The 18331-nt window shown below is 43.2% G+C and overlaps 1 protein-coding gene across 1 annotated transcript in view; it reads right to left on the bottom strand.

The window, feature by feature from the left end:
- Positions 1 to 18331, bottom strand: part of UMODL1 (uromodulin like 1) — a 43858-nt gene that overhangs the window by 7566 nt on the left and 17961 nt on the right. Inside the window, exons 4-13 of the mRNA XM_066621299.1 lie at positions 17971 to 18086; positions 15683 to 15875; positions 10805 to 10917; positions 8979 to 9198; positions 7680 to 7817; positions 6874 to 7488; positions 5784 to 6041; positions 4603 to 4715; positions 3413 to 3626; positions 1880 to 2017 (exon numbers count right to left, since the gene is read on the bottom strand). Of these exons, the coding sequence (XP_066477396.1) occupies positions 1880 to 2017; positions 3413 to 3626; positions 4603 to 4715; positions 5784 to 6041; positions 6874 to 7488; positions 7680 to 7817; positions 8979 to 9198; positions 10805 to 10917; positions 15683 to 15875; positions 17971 to 18086 (2118 nt within the window). The remainder of the gene's footprint in view (positions 1 to 1879; positions 2018 to 3412; positions 3627 to 4602; positions 4716 to 5783; positions 6042 to 6873; positions 7489 to 7679; positions 7818 to 8978; positions 9199 to 10804; positions 10918 to 15682; positions 15876 to 17970; positions 18087 to 18331) is intronic.

The following is an 18331-nucleotide window of genomic DNA, read 5'->3' as shown; positions in this document are numbered from 1 at the left end:
AAGTGGAAGTGGCTGCCTAGTGCAAGTTACTGCAGAGATAAGGTGAGAAAAAAGGAGACTGTGATGCGGAATAGTAAGGCTTCGCCACCGCCATGCCCAAGATTATTATCATGCTGCACTGCAGGCTGGAGCTTGCATACTGGCTAGAGCTAAAGCACCATGAACTACTAAAGAATATGGGTTTTAAGGGGCAATGCCCCAGGTAGCCTCCATTTCTAATTTCATGTCAAAACCAATATTTTCAGGAGAACTGAAATATGTCCTGAAAATAACCCTAATTTGTTAGAACATTCACCTCCTCTCAGTCCCTGTTTACTATCATTATTCCCCTGCTTGCTGCTTCAGCACTATTTGTTTCTTGTCATTACTGCATCTTTTCCCTTGATTAATCACATCAGCAATTCCTGCCAGTTGAGAATCATATAGCAGATAGGATGATGTCATGATGCTATATAGCCAGTACTTAATGCAATCAATGAGGGCCAACAAAGCCAACAGGGTGCAAAAGCTTACTACAGGTATATATAATGAATTATCCCTGCCAGTTGGGAATTATGTAATAAATGGGATGATGACTGGATGCTGGATAGCCAATCGGTTTTGGCTGCATGCTGATGTCACTGAAGACAAATGAAGCCAAGTCAAGTGAGTCAATATTTACGGAATAAGCATATACCTCTGACCTCTTTTGAAGCAATCTTCAAAATAATACCAAAAGCTATTATTAATACCAAAAATAAAAATGTTTTACAAATATATTTTTGACAATGTTGTCAAAAAATGTTTGTAAAAGTAGCCCTCCATTTCAGCTCAGCACTACTTTCAATTCATTCCTAAGTAAATTTTCCTCAAAATCCAGCTTCTTTTTTTGCCAATTCAGAACACATTCACAAAATTAATACATTTTATTTGGTGAAGTTTTCAGAAGAGCTCATCTCAAGTTAGTATCAAATAAGAAATACATTTGTTAAAAAACCTAATCAAATTGAATTATGATCTATTCAGAAAATATATTCAGGGTTGAACTGAGGACCATTGGTGCACCTACATCATGGGGGGGGGAGTGGTTTGATAGGATTGGGCTGTAATAGTGGACTTAGAGCCCAATCCTGAGCTGCCCAGGGCACACACCTGCAGTGGCACTGAAAATGGCTGCCACTGCATCCTGTACACCCAAGGCAGCCACCGGCAGCACCTCAGGAGAAGGGGACTTTTGTCCCCTTCCTCTGGGTAAGCACAGTAGCCCCGCAATGGGCGGCAAGCCCAACGCAGAGGCTTTGAATACGGTGGAGCAAAGCTCCCTCCCTCCCCACTCCCTTCCCCGGCACGCCTCCTCCCATCCTCTCCCCCCCTCCCCAGAACACCTCCTCCCCACCTCCCCCATGCCCCCACTTACCTCTCTGCTGCTCGGCGGTCCATGTGAAAGCCAAGTGGCGGAGACCAGGCGCCTGCCTGGCATTAGCCCAGTGCCAGACAGCGCTGGGATAGCACCGGTGCTTGCCTGACTTTAGGGCTTGCAAACATTGATGGCACATTTGCAACAGTGCACACCAGCAGTAAGCTGGCGCACAGAGCTCAGGATTGGGTTTATATAGCTGCTCTTCTTTCTACCACTAGGTCTGCAATCCTGCACACATTTTTTGGGGAGTAAGCCCTACTGAACACAATGATGCTTACTCCTGACTAAACATGCTTAGGATTGTGCTAAGGCTCATGTTCTTCATCTCAGTCTTATGATTGGGTCAAGATTGTGGTCCAACCCACATCATGGGAACAATTGGTCCAATGGGTTAAAGCTGGCCTGTGAATATTAACTAACGATTTCTTTAATATAAGTGGATCAGTTAGAATGAACTGAAAATAAATATTGAAACATTGCCTTCACAGTCTCTCCCCGGTCTTTCATCATTTACACTGGCAAATCCTTCGGAGCATTTGCATTCATAGAATCCATAAGTGTTATTGCAAGATGCATCAGGAGAGCAATCTGTTTCATTTCTCTTGCATTCATCATAATCTGTTTTGTTTTTTTAATTAAAAAGAGATAGCAAAAATCCATTAGTGTCAATGATTGTTAGCTACACTGACAGGCTACTCATTTTTACTGCAAGTATTCTAGGTTTGCTACCAACATGTTTCCCCACCTGGCTTACAGTTAGTTAGCTTATATTACCAATCCTAACCAGTAGGCTGCCCTGGAAGGGACCTTGAGTGATAGTGCCCCAGGACTTCATGCTACCACCACCCCAGTTTTCGCCAAAATATGTCAGCCCTAGACCGTAGAATCATCAGTTCCAGCCATTTCAAGAGGCAAGAAGGTTTAGGCACCTCTCAGATGATACCAAGCATGCACACTACATGCAGCTTTTCTAGAACTATTGCTCTAGAATGGTGCCATCTTGTCCAAGACAGGGTGCTATCCAGTAGCAACCAGTCTAAGACTTCTATATACATATTTGGTGCCATCTTGGTGATGCTTGTTCTCCCCTGCACTGACTTGACTGAGGATTGTTGACCAGAGAGTGAGGATGTGGTGCAGCACTGGAACCAGCTTTCCTGGGGCCCCTGAGCAAAGCACTGTGCTTCAATTCTACACACATCTCTCCCCTGGAGTAGTCTGAATACCCTTTTCTCAGCATCACCAGGTCCTGAGAAAGTAGCATGTGAACTGCTATCTTTTTACCTTACCTGGCCATCCTGGGAAGACACAAAGGGGGCAATAAGGCTGCTTCTTTCTTAGCATCACTGGGACTTTGAAAGCAATGCTTCAGACTGCCCCCTTTTTACTAACCAAGACAGTAGGGAAGATTAAAAAAGAGGGTGTTTTAGTCATTTCTTTCTCAGCATAAAAGGAGTGCTAAGAAAAGAGCAGTGAGAGACCTAGTCCTCTACCTTCCCAGATGACCAGGAAGGTAAAAGAGAAACATTTTCCCAAGTCCAAGTGAACCTGGGAAGGTGGATCAAGGCCAGGAAGGTAGATAAGGATATTGGTGGCGGCACTGTTGCTGATACCATCCCCTTCTCAGCCTTGATCTGCCCTCTTTCCTGTCCTGTCCCCTTCCCATTTCCCCCCCTGCTCCATTCCACTCATCCCCCACCTCCCTCTCACCACCATGCTGACTTACCAGCACCAGGACTTTTTCCAGGCTGCTGGCATGCAGCCGTAGCTGCTTGCCACTTGTGGCAGCGGCCCAGCTGCACTGAATGGCATGTCACATTTTGTGACAGCCTTAAAGGACCTTGTGCTGACATGACTAGCATTCCAGCAAGACAAGGCCCTCATAAGATTGAGTTGTTAATGTCCCACAATAGCTCCATCACCTTTGCAACTGAAACGTCTACTAAAATCTGAAATCCAGCTCTATTCTTTTTCAAAATTTGAGAAATTACAGCAGTATAAGCTGCAACTTACCATGTATGGAAAGAGTTCTGTTGTCAACCTTGAAATGGTTGCTATATTGAAAGGCATCAAGAAAAGCCCTAGAAACGTTGCCTGCATCTACGCCTTCAGCAATCAGGAGATCAAAGCTTACTATTACGCTTCCATTAGTAACACTTGTAATCAACATTTTAATCACACCATCATCCATTTCCTGACGAACGTTAAGGGTCAGAGAGGTCCGAACCTGACATCAAAACAGAATTCAGGCACTTATAAAGATGTGTACAGGGATGGGAGATTACTGAAAAGAGTTTCTTTTATTTTCTTTTATTAATTATTTTATTTTCTTTTATTTCTTTTATTAAGAGTTTTATTTCTGATGTCTGTTTCACACTTTGAGGACACAACTAGATATTACATTCTTTGCAGCTGCAATCCTATGCACACTTATCTGGGAGTAAGTTCCACTGAACACAATTTGATACGGTGTAAACACTCATAGGACTGCACTGTGTAAAGTTGTGCTCAGGCTCTTACAGGGCTCTTATTCCCCTCCCTACTGTGCAGCCTATAAACTATCAATGATTTAAGTTCTAAATTTAACATCTCCCAGACAAGTCAAATTATAATCACATCCAAAGGGGCATCAGCAATTGACCAGGTTGGGCACTAGCCAGGCCCATCAGAAGCTCATTTGGTAGGCAGGGGCAAAAGTCCCTGGTGCTGCGTTTGCCACACCCCCTCCACTGCCACCTCTGCTTGCCCATCAGAGCAGTTCCTCAGGCAGGTAAAGCCCCGCATGGTGCTCAGCAGTGCATGAAAAGCCTTATGAGGCTGCTCGTGCGAACTTAAGCAATACTTCTGGTTTTGTCAGGAAACCAGAAGTATTGTTTAAAACTGCATGAGAAGGCTCAGAAGGTTTTTCGAGTCATGCTGAATGTTGCGCAAGGCTCCATAAGCTTTAGTAGGTATAAGGGGGGCATGATGGAGGGCAGCATGTCACAGACCTGCCCCCCAGGATGCAATAGGGCAGGTCCATAACTGCTGATCCATGAATCCTTAGTACTTGTGGCAGAGGTAGCACCCAATGAGCCATCACAGGGCAGACAGGGAGTGACACTGGGAAAACTCAACAACCTGGCATCAGAAGTGTCCATGCCCTTTCAAAATATAATGTTTGATGCAATATTGAGCTTTCAGACTTCTTAGTGTCAACTTACATCTGTGAGAAACAACTGTGTAAAATTTTGGTACTCTTCACTACTTGAGTTGCAGAAGCCAGAACTGTAGTCCAGATTTGTTATCCTGACTGTCCCACTCAATTTCTGGGCAGCTGTGAGTTTGAAAGACAAGAACATGATTGGTTAGAAGAGTTATATCCAGAATTTCAATCTTTGGCTCTCTAAGAACCTTCAGATAAATACCTAGTTGTGGTTCTCATTCAAACCTGCAGTGACAAAATAAAAACAAAAATTGAAAGTAACTGAAGGAAGAGGACTGGAAAAACATTTAGACACAAATTGCTATGTTGTGTTATTAGGATGTTCTGCACAAGGGGGAAGGAGGAAGGGATCTGCCTAGCTTCATCATTTTCATTCAAGTGAAATATCTCACTGCCTCCGTGGCCAAGAAACTTGGGAACGTTTCTAACATTTTAAATGTCAAATTGTGCTAATATCACTATATTTTTACTCCCATGCATCACAATTAGACTGAAACAAAGCAGCACCCAAAGTGGTGCCAAAATTCTGCCTCTGCTTTTATCTTTTTTTCCTTCATCCATCATTACCACTGCCACCACCTCTTCCTCCACCTCCCACTCTCATCCACAGGCCAGGCAGGGAGGAGCCTCCTGAGAGCCACAGCAGAACCTCTTCCACTCCCAGGATCTTCCCTGCATGGCCTGATTTGCAGGAGCAGTGGAGGAAGATAGAAAAGGAGGAGGTAGTGACCACTTGCTTTCCAAGCCCCCTTCTGAAAGAGCAGCTGTTGAGAATAGGATCACAGCAGCTGCTGCCTCCTCTTTCAGCTCCACTGCCACAATTATCTGCAGTTGTAAGGAGGAGATAAGCCACACACACACACACACACACACACACACACACACACACACACACACACATGCGCGTGCTTCTCCTGTCACAATCTATAAGGAGAGCTAGCAAGAAAGCAAGAAGAAGGTGGCATGCACCTGAACACGGGACAGGGAAGGCAAGCATATGGTGTGGGGCAACCTCCACTAGATCACTGCCTCCCCCCCCCCAACTGCTGGTAAAAGCAACTACTTCACCAGCGTCCTAGGTATCCCCAGCTTCTTCATGGCCTCTTATAAACAGCTGTCCTTTTCCTCATGGACTTCTGGAACACAAGATGCATGAAAGGAACTTCTATGAAATATTACCTGTCTTCACTTTCCACTGAACTGGTTTGCTTTGTTTTCCACAAACTTCTGCCTTAATTTCAACAGTGTACAAAATTCCTGGTTCTAGTTTGGAAACAGTCACATTGCTGTTCTGGGTCCTGATTGTCTGTGCAAGCTGCTTCCCCTCCAGCAGTAGAAACTGGAAAGTTGGCTTCAGGGCAGAATTTGTGGTCCAGACAACATGAAAGCTGGTACTGGTCACATTGGAAAAAACTATTCTTTCCACTGGAGGAGGCACTAGGAGAAAAAAAACAAATATATAAAAAGAGAAAAACAAAGAGACTGTCCTTAGAATTTCCTGTCACATTCACTGCATTTTTAGCAAATCTGAATGTCCAAAGATGCCTTTACGATTAAACTGTACAGTTTCTGTTCAGCAAACTAGGTTGTGTTCCAAAAGCTCAGCAATGTGAGAACCAATAACTACTGGGAAAATTAATATACCCTTTCCTCCATTTTGTTTAGTTCCTTTCCTTTTGGGGTTTTTCACTAAACTAGTTTCATTTTTACTTCTTGCCTACACAGTCCATGTACATAAGTAATTCAGTAGATTGTAACATCTGATCGCTCACAGGTGCTAACATAGTTTGATTTTAAATAAGAACACCTGGGGTTCTTAGAAGAAAGATTTTACCCAGGTGCCCCCCCCTGCCTGGGACGGTGGCAACAGATAGAACTACCAGTCATCCCCCCCCCATTCAGCTACTGACCCAGCAAAAAAGGAAGGCAGAGAGCAGGAAGGAGTGTGTGAGCACTAACCACTAGGCAGTTGTCTCCTCAGCGTACTTTCTCTAGCTACCTACTATTACAATAAAACCTATGTACTTAAGTGTACGCTTAGATCATATTAATTTCACTGGGATATTTGCAGACTTTTAGTGCACAATCCTTACCAGGTCTACTCAGAAGTAAGTCCTATTTTGTTCAATGGGGCTTACTCTCAGGAAAGTGTGGTTAGGATTGCAGCCTAAGTCATTCTCTTCTATTTGCAGTTTTCATGATACCAGTGATCTTCCTTTGCACACAAACCAATTATTTTTAGCAAGTCCTAAAGTAAAGGTATACTCACTGCCACAGTCTGTGGTGGAAGATAGTGATTGCACTTGGGAAGAAGTGAGCAAAAACTCTGATGGTTTTTTCTCAGACCAAGAGCTGTTAACTGTTCCTGTTTCCATATCAAGGGAATGGTTCTGAGCATGAAGTTCAGGGTGTTCTGTAACAGTTAGAACAGAAGATGGATCTCTCTGAGAACTTTCATCAAGTAAAAGACCTTGGGTGCTTGACTCTCCTAAGGACCCATTTCTTAGAGAAGCATAAACAGTGGCATTTGAAAGTCCTGGTAATGAAGACCTGTGCTGTTCATGCACGGCTAATCCCTCTTCAGTTATATTTCCTTCTGGGAAATGAGTTACATTGCCCCATGGTTCTGTCACCAGAGTAGGTGTTTCTGAGGTACTCAGGGTGTTGTTATCCTTGACTGACTCCCAGATGCTCAGTCTGTGAAGAGATGTTGGCAGCACTTTATCTGCCAGAGGAGTGCTTGACTCTTTGGTACCACTTGAAGGTAATACGGAAGGTACATCCGAAGGCTCACTGGCATTATAAACAAATGAAGTCACTGTCTTTACTGTTGTCACTGATTCAGCTGTAGGTGCCAACTTTGTAACAGGATCCACTATTTCACCTGGAATGGAAAACGTTTGCACGTCACACAAAATAAATTTACACTACAACAGGTTGCTAAATCCTTGGTAAACCACTAGGTATCCAACTACAGCACCTGCTCAAATAAATCATTAATAAATATAAAACAGAGTCCTTACTATGTATGGCCACTACCCCTCCCCATCCCTTCCACTGAACTATAGATCTTACCCTCACAGTTTCTCCCAGGTCGGGCTGGATTGGCATCCATGGTTGTCTTGCATCTGCACATATATGAGCCGACTGTGTTAATACACTCTGCATAGCCACAGCAGTCATTGTCTTCTTTGGCTGTACATTCATCCCAATCTGTAATTCAGAAAGCAAAAATCAGGGACAAATTTATAGTGCAGTCTCATGAAATTCAATGGGACTAATGATCCTATCCTATCCAGGCCTTTCTCTGATGAACTCACATTCCGTCAGTGCAAGGCCCAAGCTGCTGGCACAACAATAGCAGTGGACCGGAGCTGTCAGCGTGAATGGCTGGCAGCTCTGGGGGCATTTCAACAGAGCACACTGCCAGAGTAGGTAAGTAGGCAGGGGCGTTCCAGGGTGTTCTGGGGGAGGATCAGGGAGGGGATTGGGGCTGGCATTGAGGGAGGGTTGGGGGTGGATATTGGTGGCAGTGGCACTGCTGAAATCTGAGGCCCCTGGCATGGCCTCAACATGCCCCCCTGAACCCACTCAAATTTATGCTAGCTAAAGAGCTAATGCAGATCCAAGTGGGCCCATTGGGGACCATGGTATGGTGGAGTAGCAAGAAAAAACATTTTTACTTACCTCTCTGTCACAACCTGGTCTCCAGCCAGTCCATGAAATGCAATGGAGGCTGTGCCACCACCGTGGCACACTGTGGGCTGGCCCAGGATAGGATTGGGCTGTTACTCACAGGTAAGTGTTTATTGGACTTCAGCCTTAGCTTTATTAACTTGGATTTTAATTAGAAATAATATAGTAGTCTATGATTCTCAGTGTCTATGTGAAGTTTAAATATTGCACCTCTTGGTGGGCTCAGGGGTTCAGAAATGAACTCTCTGACCCACCGCTGTGGCAAATATATTTTTACTCCATTAGAGTCCCAGTCTTTCTCCTGAGCCTGGAAAGGAGCAGAGGAACTCCCAGGTACAAAGGCCAGCCAAAATCTGTGGACCCTGGGTATGTTGCCTGCTTTGCACATCCCTATGACTAAGAGGATCCCTCAACTTTCATTGTACATATAATTTAGGAAGAAGCATTATATGTTATATAAGTCTTTTTTTAAAGAGAAAAAACCTTCAGTAGGGGCAAACTTGGGAGGAAAAATGCAGCAAGAATGAAGTCAAATGATTCACCCCCACCAACATTCCACTTTCACAACCTCCCTTTCACAGGGCAATCTTACATGCTGTAACGTGACCTTAACACTATTTTCTTTTGTACTGTACTTGTATATCAGACACAAATTAGACATTCAGTTAAATGGCCTACCTTGCACATTGGAGCTCTGTGGGTCAACATTAAACACAGCACTTTTGTGCAGATTTGAAATCATTGGATCAAATGCAGACAAGTCTTTAGGAAACTCAGCGTCTTCTATAAGGATTTTCAGCCTCACTACAACACTACCAGCTTTAAGGGACTCTATTTGCACTTTCAGCTTTCCCATTTCATATAATTCAGACATATTTGAAGGAAATGACCTTTCAATCTGTAAATGAGATCAATTTGTCATCAAATTCAGTACATTTAATTGCTTTGTCTTCTTTTCAGGTTTACAGAAATGCCACATGCCCCACCCACACTTAAATTTTATTCACCTTCCTTCATAATTGTGCATTTTTACTTTGAGTTTTATGTGGATCATATGAGCTTATCCAGCAGTTTCTTGGTGGTATGTGAAATCTACAATATGGGCACACTGCTCTTCTGCCTGCTAAGACTGACAAATATTTCACCTGGCCATTGTAGCCCGTCCCTTTGAACAACTATTTGCAAGTGATAATTTGTATCCTGATCTTGTGAAGAAAAGTTTCATTTACTGATGTTTGCTTAACAAGTGACTCTAACAGCCCAATCATATACAGGATCAGCTGTTGCTCAGAGGCGTTCACAACACTTCTGCTGTTGTAAAATGGCTGCCCAGAGTACCCAGCACTCCATTGTTGACCATTTTGCAAGAGCTCCTCCAACAGGCAGCAGCACCATAACTCCTCTGATGGACCCCAACACATCTGCCAGATTAGATCAGGTGGTGGGGGAGGGCAAGAGGCATGACAGAGATGGGAGGGGTGTGTTCTGGTGCACACAATCTGCCCCAGTATTTTATCCCCTTCCTCACTTCCCAGCATGACCCCTTTCTTTCCTTGGACTTGCGCCAGCTCAGTACAGGACCAAGGAGACTCATCAGTGACCAGAAGGCTTACCAAGAGGTGCCTCCCAATCCTGGGGACCCAGAGGGAACACCACAAGTTGCAGAGCAAGCCTTTTTGGTACAGCTGCATCAGCTGGGGGCAGAGCACAGGACTGGGTTCAAAGACACAAGGCCAAGCCAGGACAGTTTTTCCTAGTAGGTTGGGAACCCTACAGCCCACAAAGATTTCTTCATCCACTTTCATGAAGGGATCTGCAGATCAGCAAAGCTCCTTTTGTGGATGCGAATGGGGGAAATTGCACCCACAGGAGCTATGTGTCTACACCAGTCTTTTTCAAACTGTGGGTCAGGATCCACTAGGTGGGTTGTGAGCCAATTTCAGGTGGGTTCCCATTCATTTCAGTATTTTATTTTTAATATATTAGAGTTGATGCTACCATGATATGTGATTGCATTTGGAGAAATGTTACAGATCTGTACTTTTAACAGGCTACTATGTATGTGTTTTTAACAATGATAGTCAATGTGGCTTACTCCTGTTAGAATTGTAAAAATATTCCTGCTTGATGATGTCACTTCCAGCAACAACATCACATCTAGGTTAATGACATCACTTTCGGTGTGTCCCAACAGACTGTCATTATAAAAAATGGGTCCCAGTGCTAAAATGTTTGAGAACCACTACTGCTTTAATGGTTGAACTCTCATCTATTTTGGTTAGTGTTGCCAGTGCTTCAGGATAAATATGCGTAGCATTACAGTCTAAATGATGTTACATCAATGTGGGGAAAAAAATTTCCAGGAATAGCTTCTGTCACAGCTGGCAACCCTAATTTTGGTGCCAGTAAAGTGAAAGTTATTTTTCAAAACTTCCTATGCCAGTTGGTTAGTAAATATGAATGAGAAAGAACTATTGTCTTATGTAAAACTTAATCAGTAGTACCTCCTTTATCAAAGCGCTGGAAAATGCCTGATATTCTATACTGCTGGTATTGAGCAAATGATCCGTGAAGTCATAGTTCAAGATCCTTATTGTAACACCAAATATCAATGCATCTAAAAGACACAATATTGAGAGAGCGATATGTTGGAGGGGCAGGGACATTTCAATAGTGAAAAGACAGATTAATCAAACCATAGATCTCAGTTCAGTTATAAATTAACCTACATGATTACTAAATTGAGGAAACTCCAATCATTAAGATCAGACTTCAGGTTTGGTATAAAGGTCTTCTGCTTCCTTAAAAGAGGCTGAGAAGAGCTAATACAATATAGTGGAAGACCTGATTTGGAATATGATCTACAGATCACAATATTTGGGACTGTCCAAATCTATCACAAGAACATTAAACTCACACAGTAGAGAGCTTTTAGTGAAAAGGATTTAAGCATCACCCTTTCCATGAAAAGTTCAACTAGAACTTGTTCATTTGTATCCACCTGCTTATTGTGTCTCACATCAATGAAGGTGTGTATTACACCTAGAGTAAAATCTGTTGGGAGAACATGGGTGCCTGTCACAAGTTAGAAGACACATCATACAGTGGGAATTAAAATATTATTTCCAGGATGATAGATACCAGTCTTCACTCTATGTGAGGCGTTTTTGATGCAGACATCACAGCTGATCTTCACAGCGTACATTGCACCTGCTTCCAGCCCAAACACTTCTTGTTTTGTGTCAGTGGTTTCCATTCTTTGAACCAGTTCCTTGCCTTTGTAGACTTCAATTTGGAATGAGTGGTTTAGGAGGCATGTTACGCTCCAAGATGTCTCAAAACTGCTGCCGGTGACATTGACGATCCTGTGGTTTATAATAGCAGGAGGATCTGCAGTAGCAGGTGTGAGATACTTAATGCAACTGAAAAGTACACTTGTTTGAAAGACTAACAGGCATATAAAGTACATAATTTTGCATTTGTGTAAAGTTTCCTTACGCCACTAACACCCTAATCCTACCCTCCACCACTCTAGAGCATGGAACTGTGCTGACACACTATATTTATTTATTATTTATTTTAGAGAGTTATATCCCACCTTTCTATCCACTGAAGGACACTCAAGGACACTCATATGTTATTATGGAGGGCACCAGAAAGCCAACCAGAACATATGAGTCTCCTCTGACCCATGCCAACAATGTAGCAACAATGTACCCCATGTCCCTTGCTCCCCAAGATGGCTTCCATATTGGGAGGGACTTGTGAGGTTTTTTACTATTGGCCCCAAGGGTTGAATGGCCAGGGTTACAACTGACCCTTCAGATTGTTAGGGGCACAGTGCTGAGAAGTGGGGCTTTTGCTCTGTGATTAACATTATTTGGTGAGCAGTAGATCCTTTCTATGTGACTGCTTGATGGCTATCTGTCCCACCTATATATCTGAAAACAAACCGCTACTACCCCATCCACAAGTTTCTGGACTGTTGTCCACTAAAGGAAACCGAGCCTATATGCTTCCCTGGAGTTTTGCATTGCTCAAGAAGGAAAAGAATATGAAACAGCTTTTTACTGAATCCTTGTAAGATAAGATAGGTGATTCCCCTCCTCCTCCGCCAAGCCAGTACCTGGGCGTTCCGTGAGTGCCACAGCCCATCTCCCTGGCTGGCTGTCCGTCCACCCTGCACCCCCCAGCACCCACCCAGCGAATGCCTCTGTTTTGCTCCCCCCCTCCTGGAATGCCTCCGAAGGGGAGGGGCCCCTGCAAAAAGGTGCTGGAACTCCATACCCCTGCATTCCATTAGAAAAAAAAACCCTGGCTATACCTTTTATTTCACCCTGGTTCTTTTCATTGCATTCTGCTATAACTCATGCATCAGATGGTATATAACATGATAGTATTATTCCTACAAACCACGATTTTAGCAATTTTGGTCACTAGTGGTGTCACTCCCCCATGCGCATAATCCGGTGCAGTCTGCACCCCCCACATCCCCCTAGCAACACCACTGACCAACAGCCTGGGATAGCATGAGCAAGTAGGACAGGGAAAGTACTGAGAGATGTCACCTAATGTTTTCGTTTTATTTTCTGCTTGCATTTTAACATCCTAGCCAATCTTCGCTATCCCCTTTTTTCTCCCTTCTGTAGTTTCTCAGTATATCGTTTTTTTGTCCTTGTATCTTGTCCTCTGCTATATTTTGATATTTAAAGCCTTTAAATGTAATTTTATTGTTTTACCTGTTGGTTCTCAGTTCATTCAGGAGAAAGCAGGTTGTCACGTCTCCCAGACCATTCTCATTCTGCTACGGTCTGATTATGCTAAGCGGCCTGCCTGGATTTTGGAACTCCGTATTAACCTGAGAAAGCAGTTTTTCCAGTGCAAGCTCTTTCTGTCTAGACTCTCTAGCTTTGACAAAAGCCAGCAGCAGAATACCTTTACCCTTCATTCCCAGTTTTCCCAGTTAAAAGGGAAGTGGAAGCCAGTGGCTAACCACTTGGCACTGTGCCCTTCTTGCCCTATGTCTTCCCTTACAAGGAGTAGGATACAAATATTTTAAATAATAAAGATGAAGTATATTTCATAAGATGAATATGCCTACATTTCTATGGATTAAATATATACATATTTAAAGGAGTATGCTACAGAAAAGAAACGTGGAAATACAATAGCTTTCTGGGATCTGTGATTTAAATATTATTCACAACTGTATCAGTGATAGCATCATTGGATTATAGTTTATATACATACACTTTACACATGTATATACTGTGGTACACACAACTCTGGAAACCATATGCACCCACCCCAGCAGTGTCTTTTCTAGAGACTGTCTGCTGTTGTTCTTTTCTATCTTTTTAGATTGTGAGCCCTTTTGGGACAGGGAGCCATTAGTTATTTGATTTTCTCTGTAAACCGCTTTGTGAACTCTTTGTTGAAAAGCGGTATATAAATACTGACATGACGATGATGATAATAATAATAATAATAATGCTGCCATTCTCGATGGCAAGAATTAAATATTCAGCAGCTTTGTGTTTATTCATCCATGCACATGTAAATCTCTTGATTCAATTAGAGAAAGAGAACGGCTACACCTACGGCAGAATGAGCAATTATACAAGCCATTAAAATTCACTGTGCAGCAACCAAACAACATATAAAAGGCTTCTGCTTCAGTACTTCATTACTAGAGACCTAATATTTCTCAGATGTTTTGTTGTAAGACGACATTTGCAGGGCAAAGGACATCCCCAAGAGAAACTATTGTGTACTGCAGGGGTGCCCAAACCCCGGCCCTGGGGCCACATGCGGCCCTCAAGGCCTCTCAATGCGGCCCTCAGAAAGCCCCCCAGTCTCCAATGAACCAGGTGGTCCATAAGACCCTGAGAAGTGGTCTGTGAGGTCTCAGAAAAAAAGATGATTGTCGTCTGTCACTTCCAACATCTTGCTGAGGGAGTGCTCCCCCACGGACCACCAGAGAGCATGGAGAACAGACACCTGCAGCCACAGTTGGCACTTCCAGCTTTTTACCAAGTGAGTGCTCCCCCATGGACAACCAAAAAGGGCAGAGAATGGACTGCCAGCAGTCAGCACTGAAGTGTCAGCTACAACTGTGGGCACTCCATTTTCTGCCCTCTCTGGTAGTCTGTGGGGAAGTGCTCGTTCTACAAGATGCTTCCCCAAGCACCATCAGGAAGGGTGGAAAATGGACTGCCCACAGCTGGCACTTCCAGTGACTCGCTGAGCATTTCTCAACAGACTACCAAATTTAATCATATTTTTTGTATGTAGGGTATGTAGGAGATTCCAATTTTTGCCTCAGTGGTCCACGGACTTCTACAGGTTGGGAACCACTGCCCTAGACAAAGTAGCTTTAAAACTCAATGAAGTTTAAAGAAGAAAAGATAACTTACAGCATTCGGAATCTGTTCTGCCAGTTTTTTGTGGTGTGACCGTTGAGTTTGCCATTGAAGCAGAAGAATTTCTGGTTTGAAGCAGAACATCTAGTGAACCTGGATCAGAGTCTTTCATGAAGGAAAGGAGACAGACTTGTTACACATACCAAGAACTCTCCTCTTGCCTCTCCATGTTCCATCCCACCCTGTCCCTGAGCAACTTGACGGAGGGGGCTGGCTACTGTAGAGAAGAAAAAAACAAGCAAATTTGCTAGCACAGACTATTTTCTACCAAAGGTTCTCAGTATCCAACCCAAAGTCATGATATGAATCTCATTTATTTGGTGCAGTGGTTCTGGAGATTGAGATATGGAAGATCCCAATTCAGCCGCAAAGCTTCTGGGGTGATCTTGGGCCAATCACTATCTCACCTACTTCACAGTTTTGCTGTGAAGAAGAAAGGAAGAAACTATGTACACCGTCTTGAGCTCCTTGGAGGAAGAGCAGTATAAAAATATGATTGACTGATAATTCATACGGCAGGAAGCAGCAACAGATGGTAGCTTCTTCAGTGCCTCATGTCGTGAGCAACACATGTACATTCCATGCATGTGACAAATTATATGTGGGGATAACACCATTTCCTACATACATAAAGTTATTCTTGTGCGAAGCAGCCCCCGGTGGCTTTGGAAATGCCTCTCCAGAACACAGTTCCTCATGTTTATAAAGTACCTCATATTCCTAAAATTTTAAAAGAACTCTTTAATAAAGCTACACTTCAGAATGGTAATTTTTAATCATCTTGTTTTGAAGCAGTCCAATTATATTACAGCAATTTTGCACCAAATCTCTTTTATTCAGCATCTTGCTTACACAGCTTTGATGATTTTTTAATGTTTAACCTGCTGTTTATATTTTTTTAGCTCTTCTCTTTAATTGCTTTGCACCACCATTATTTTTTCTTAGTTGTTTTGATACAACCTTGCACAACAATGTCGATAACTTCAGACACTCGCTTCACAATATCATTCAATAAAGAAGAGAAATTTCCCAGTGGGACCAGCTGCTGCAGTCCAATCAAGATCTGAGAAGCCAATGTCTCTGTATGGCGTTCTCCCTGAGTAGTCTGGATATGGTACACAGAGGCCTTCAAGGGCCATAGAGCTCCAGTAATCTGTAAGAGAGAGGGGACATTCTTTTTAATGACCTCCAACACTATAGTGTATCAGAAAAGCTATACAACCCATCTTTTGATATTCAACACTTGTTCAAATATGAAAAGAAGGTCCCTGCAACACCACAAAACTTTTCCATTAGTGGTATACATCCCACTGTCACAGCCCAGTCCTATCTAAACCTCCTCCTGCTGATGCAGCCATGCCACTGGAGCAAGTGCAGCATCCTGAGGGGTAGGGGTAGTCCCAGAGATCTCCTCCAGGTAAGGGAACATTTGTTCCCTTGCCTAAAGTTAAGTTTCTGCTGCCATTATGGGTCTACTCAGACCAGCACCAATGATTTTGCTAGCACAAATCAAAGTGGATCGAAGCCAGAAAGGGAGATAGATATGGGAGGGCTCTGCTGCTGCTGCTACCGCCCCATTCCTGGCCTCAACACGCACTCCTCCCCATCCAATTCTCCTGCTCGTTCCTCCCTCACCCCTCCCCATTCTGCCCACCCCCTGCCTCTAACCCTCACCTACCCCTACAATAATTTACTGGCACCCAGACTATTCACAGGAGGCTTCTGGCATGCGGCAACGACCACTTGAGGTGGTGGACTGGTTGCACAGAATTGTGAGCCATGCTTGCAACTGCTGTAAGGCATGCTATGCCATCAGAACATGAGTTCCAGTGGTGCAGAGGCCCTTAAGATTGGGCCTTTAGAGTACCATTTTTTAGACCTGAATTTGTTTTCTGAAATAAAGGATGCTATTGAAAGCAAGATTAGGGAAGGATTACAGAAGTGTTGCCAAATGGGACAACTGTTCAGAGTCCCCACTATCTGGAGAAAACCAGTGAAGTCTTGATGGTGCTGACAGGGCACTATACTTTGTGCCACAATCCTTATTGTATAGGAAGTCGTAAGTGCAGGTTTAGTAGTGCATGCTCCATGGATATGAATATGATTATGCACTGTGGGGTTGTCCTAAGTATAGCATAGAGAGGGGGGAAGTTAGTATACAGTTTCATGGTGAGATATTGTGCAATACTTTTGATGAGTTTGGTGAGATATTGTGCAATATTCTTCCTTTAAGGCAGTGGTGTAGTTAATGAACATATAGCTCAGTGCGGAGCTCAAAATGATGCCCTGGTAGTGATGTCACAACCAGAAGTGACATCATGCCCAAGCTTTTTAAGAAGTGCAAATTGGGGGGAAACCTGCCTCCTCCCCTCAGCAGTTCACCTCCCACTCAGTCTGCCACCTCCCCCCAGCCAGTGGCATAGCTAAGGCATCTATCTGCTACTTGGGATCAAAGAAGATTTTGTAGCCCCCCTTCCACAATAAAGTCAAATTTAATTAAGTAAATAAAAAAAAGTATGCCCCTTACTGGTTAGAGACACTGTGCTAGGGTGAAGAGGGACTGTTATTCTCTTCCTGCTAAATGTAAACAGAGCACCACTTGAAAAAGTGTCTCTTTACCAGTTAGCAGGAGTAGCTGTATTACGATACATGGAAATAAGTGTTGACTCATATTAACATCTTATTGGTTCCATGCTGTATCATAACAACATCTCATTGACACTCAGAACAATCAGTCTCATAGGTCAGTTTTGAGTTAAAGAAATCGACTTTTTGTTCCTTAAGGCAGTTGTGTTTTCATTTTCTGGTTAACTGACCACACTGTTTGATAGAATATAGATATTCTAATGTGGTTTGTTTCATTACATTCTGCATTAAATTACCTTTCCAATGATGTATAACATGATGGTATTATTCATACATACAAAGATTTTCACAATTTTGGCCACTAGTGTCAAGCTCAGCTTGTTGCCCCGACTTGTTGCCCAGTTCAACTGCTACCCCCTGAACCCCCTTGGCTATGCCACCGCTTCAAGGGAATTTTGTGAAAGCAGGAGAAATAGGACAAAGTTACAGGAGTCTTGCGACTATTTTAGGATTGTTGAATATACTGTATATGTGTGTCCTGTATTTAGTTCCTTGCCCAGTAGGTGGCAGCCATAGAGCTACTTATACTCTGTTTTCATCAGCAAACAGCAACAGCAGCAGAAATATGTGGTGGATTGAGAGTCGCTGTATTTTTTTCATACCATAGAGTGCAACAGGCGTGAATGATTCAGAAGTCTTGGATCCACTCTGTTCAACTCACTCAAATCCATTTTCACTAGCACTGACACTTCATACCAGTATTTCTTCTCCGTTTGATCTAGAATTGAACAAAGTAAATGATTCATTTGGAACCTGAACATTAAATTAATGGGGAAAAGCCCACTGATCACAGTGAGCTTCCCGTTTCCACTGCTCATGTTTAATCTGTTCAACAGAATGAATCATAGAGCTTAGAAATTCTGCACTGAAATTTATCATCCTTACTCATTTTTCTAGACTTTCAGAGTTCTTCCTCTCTAAAGTACTGGTCAAGATATCTCCCCAAGCATTAGCAATCTCAGC

Source organism: Tiliqua scincoides, chromosome 3, assembly GCF_035046505.1.
Source record: "Tiliqua scincoides isolate rTilSci1 chromosome 3, rTilSci1.hap2, whole genome shotgun sequence".
NCBI classification, from domain to species: Eukaryota; Metazoa; Chordata; class Lepidosauria; order Squamata; family Scincidae; genus Tiliqua; species Tiliqua scincoides.
The sequence above is the reverse complement of the archived record's forward strand: the minus strand, read 5'-3'. Positions and strand labels throughout refer to the sequence as shown.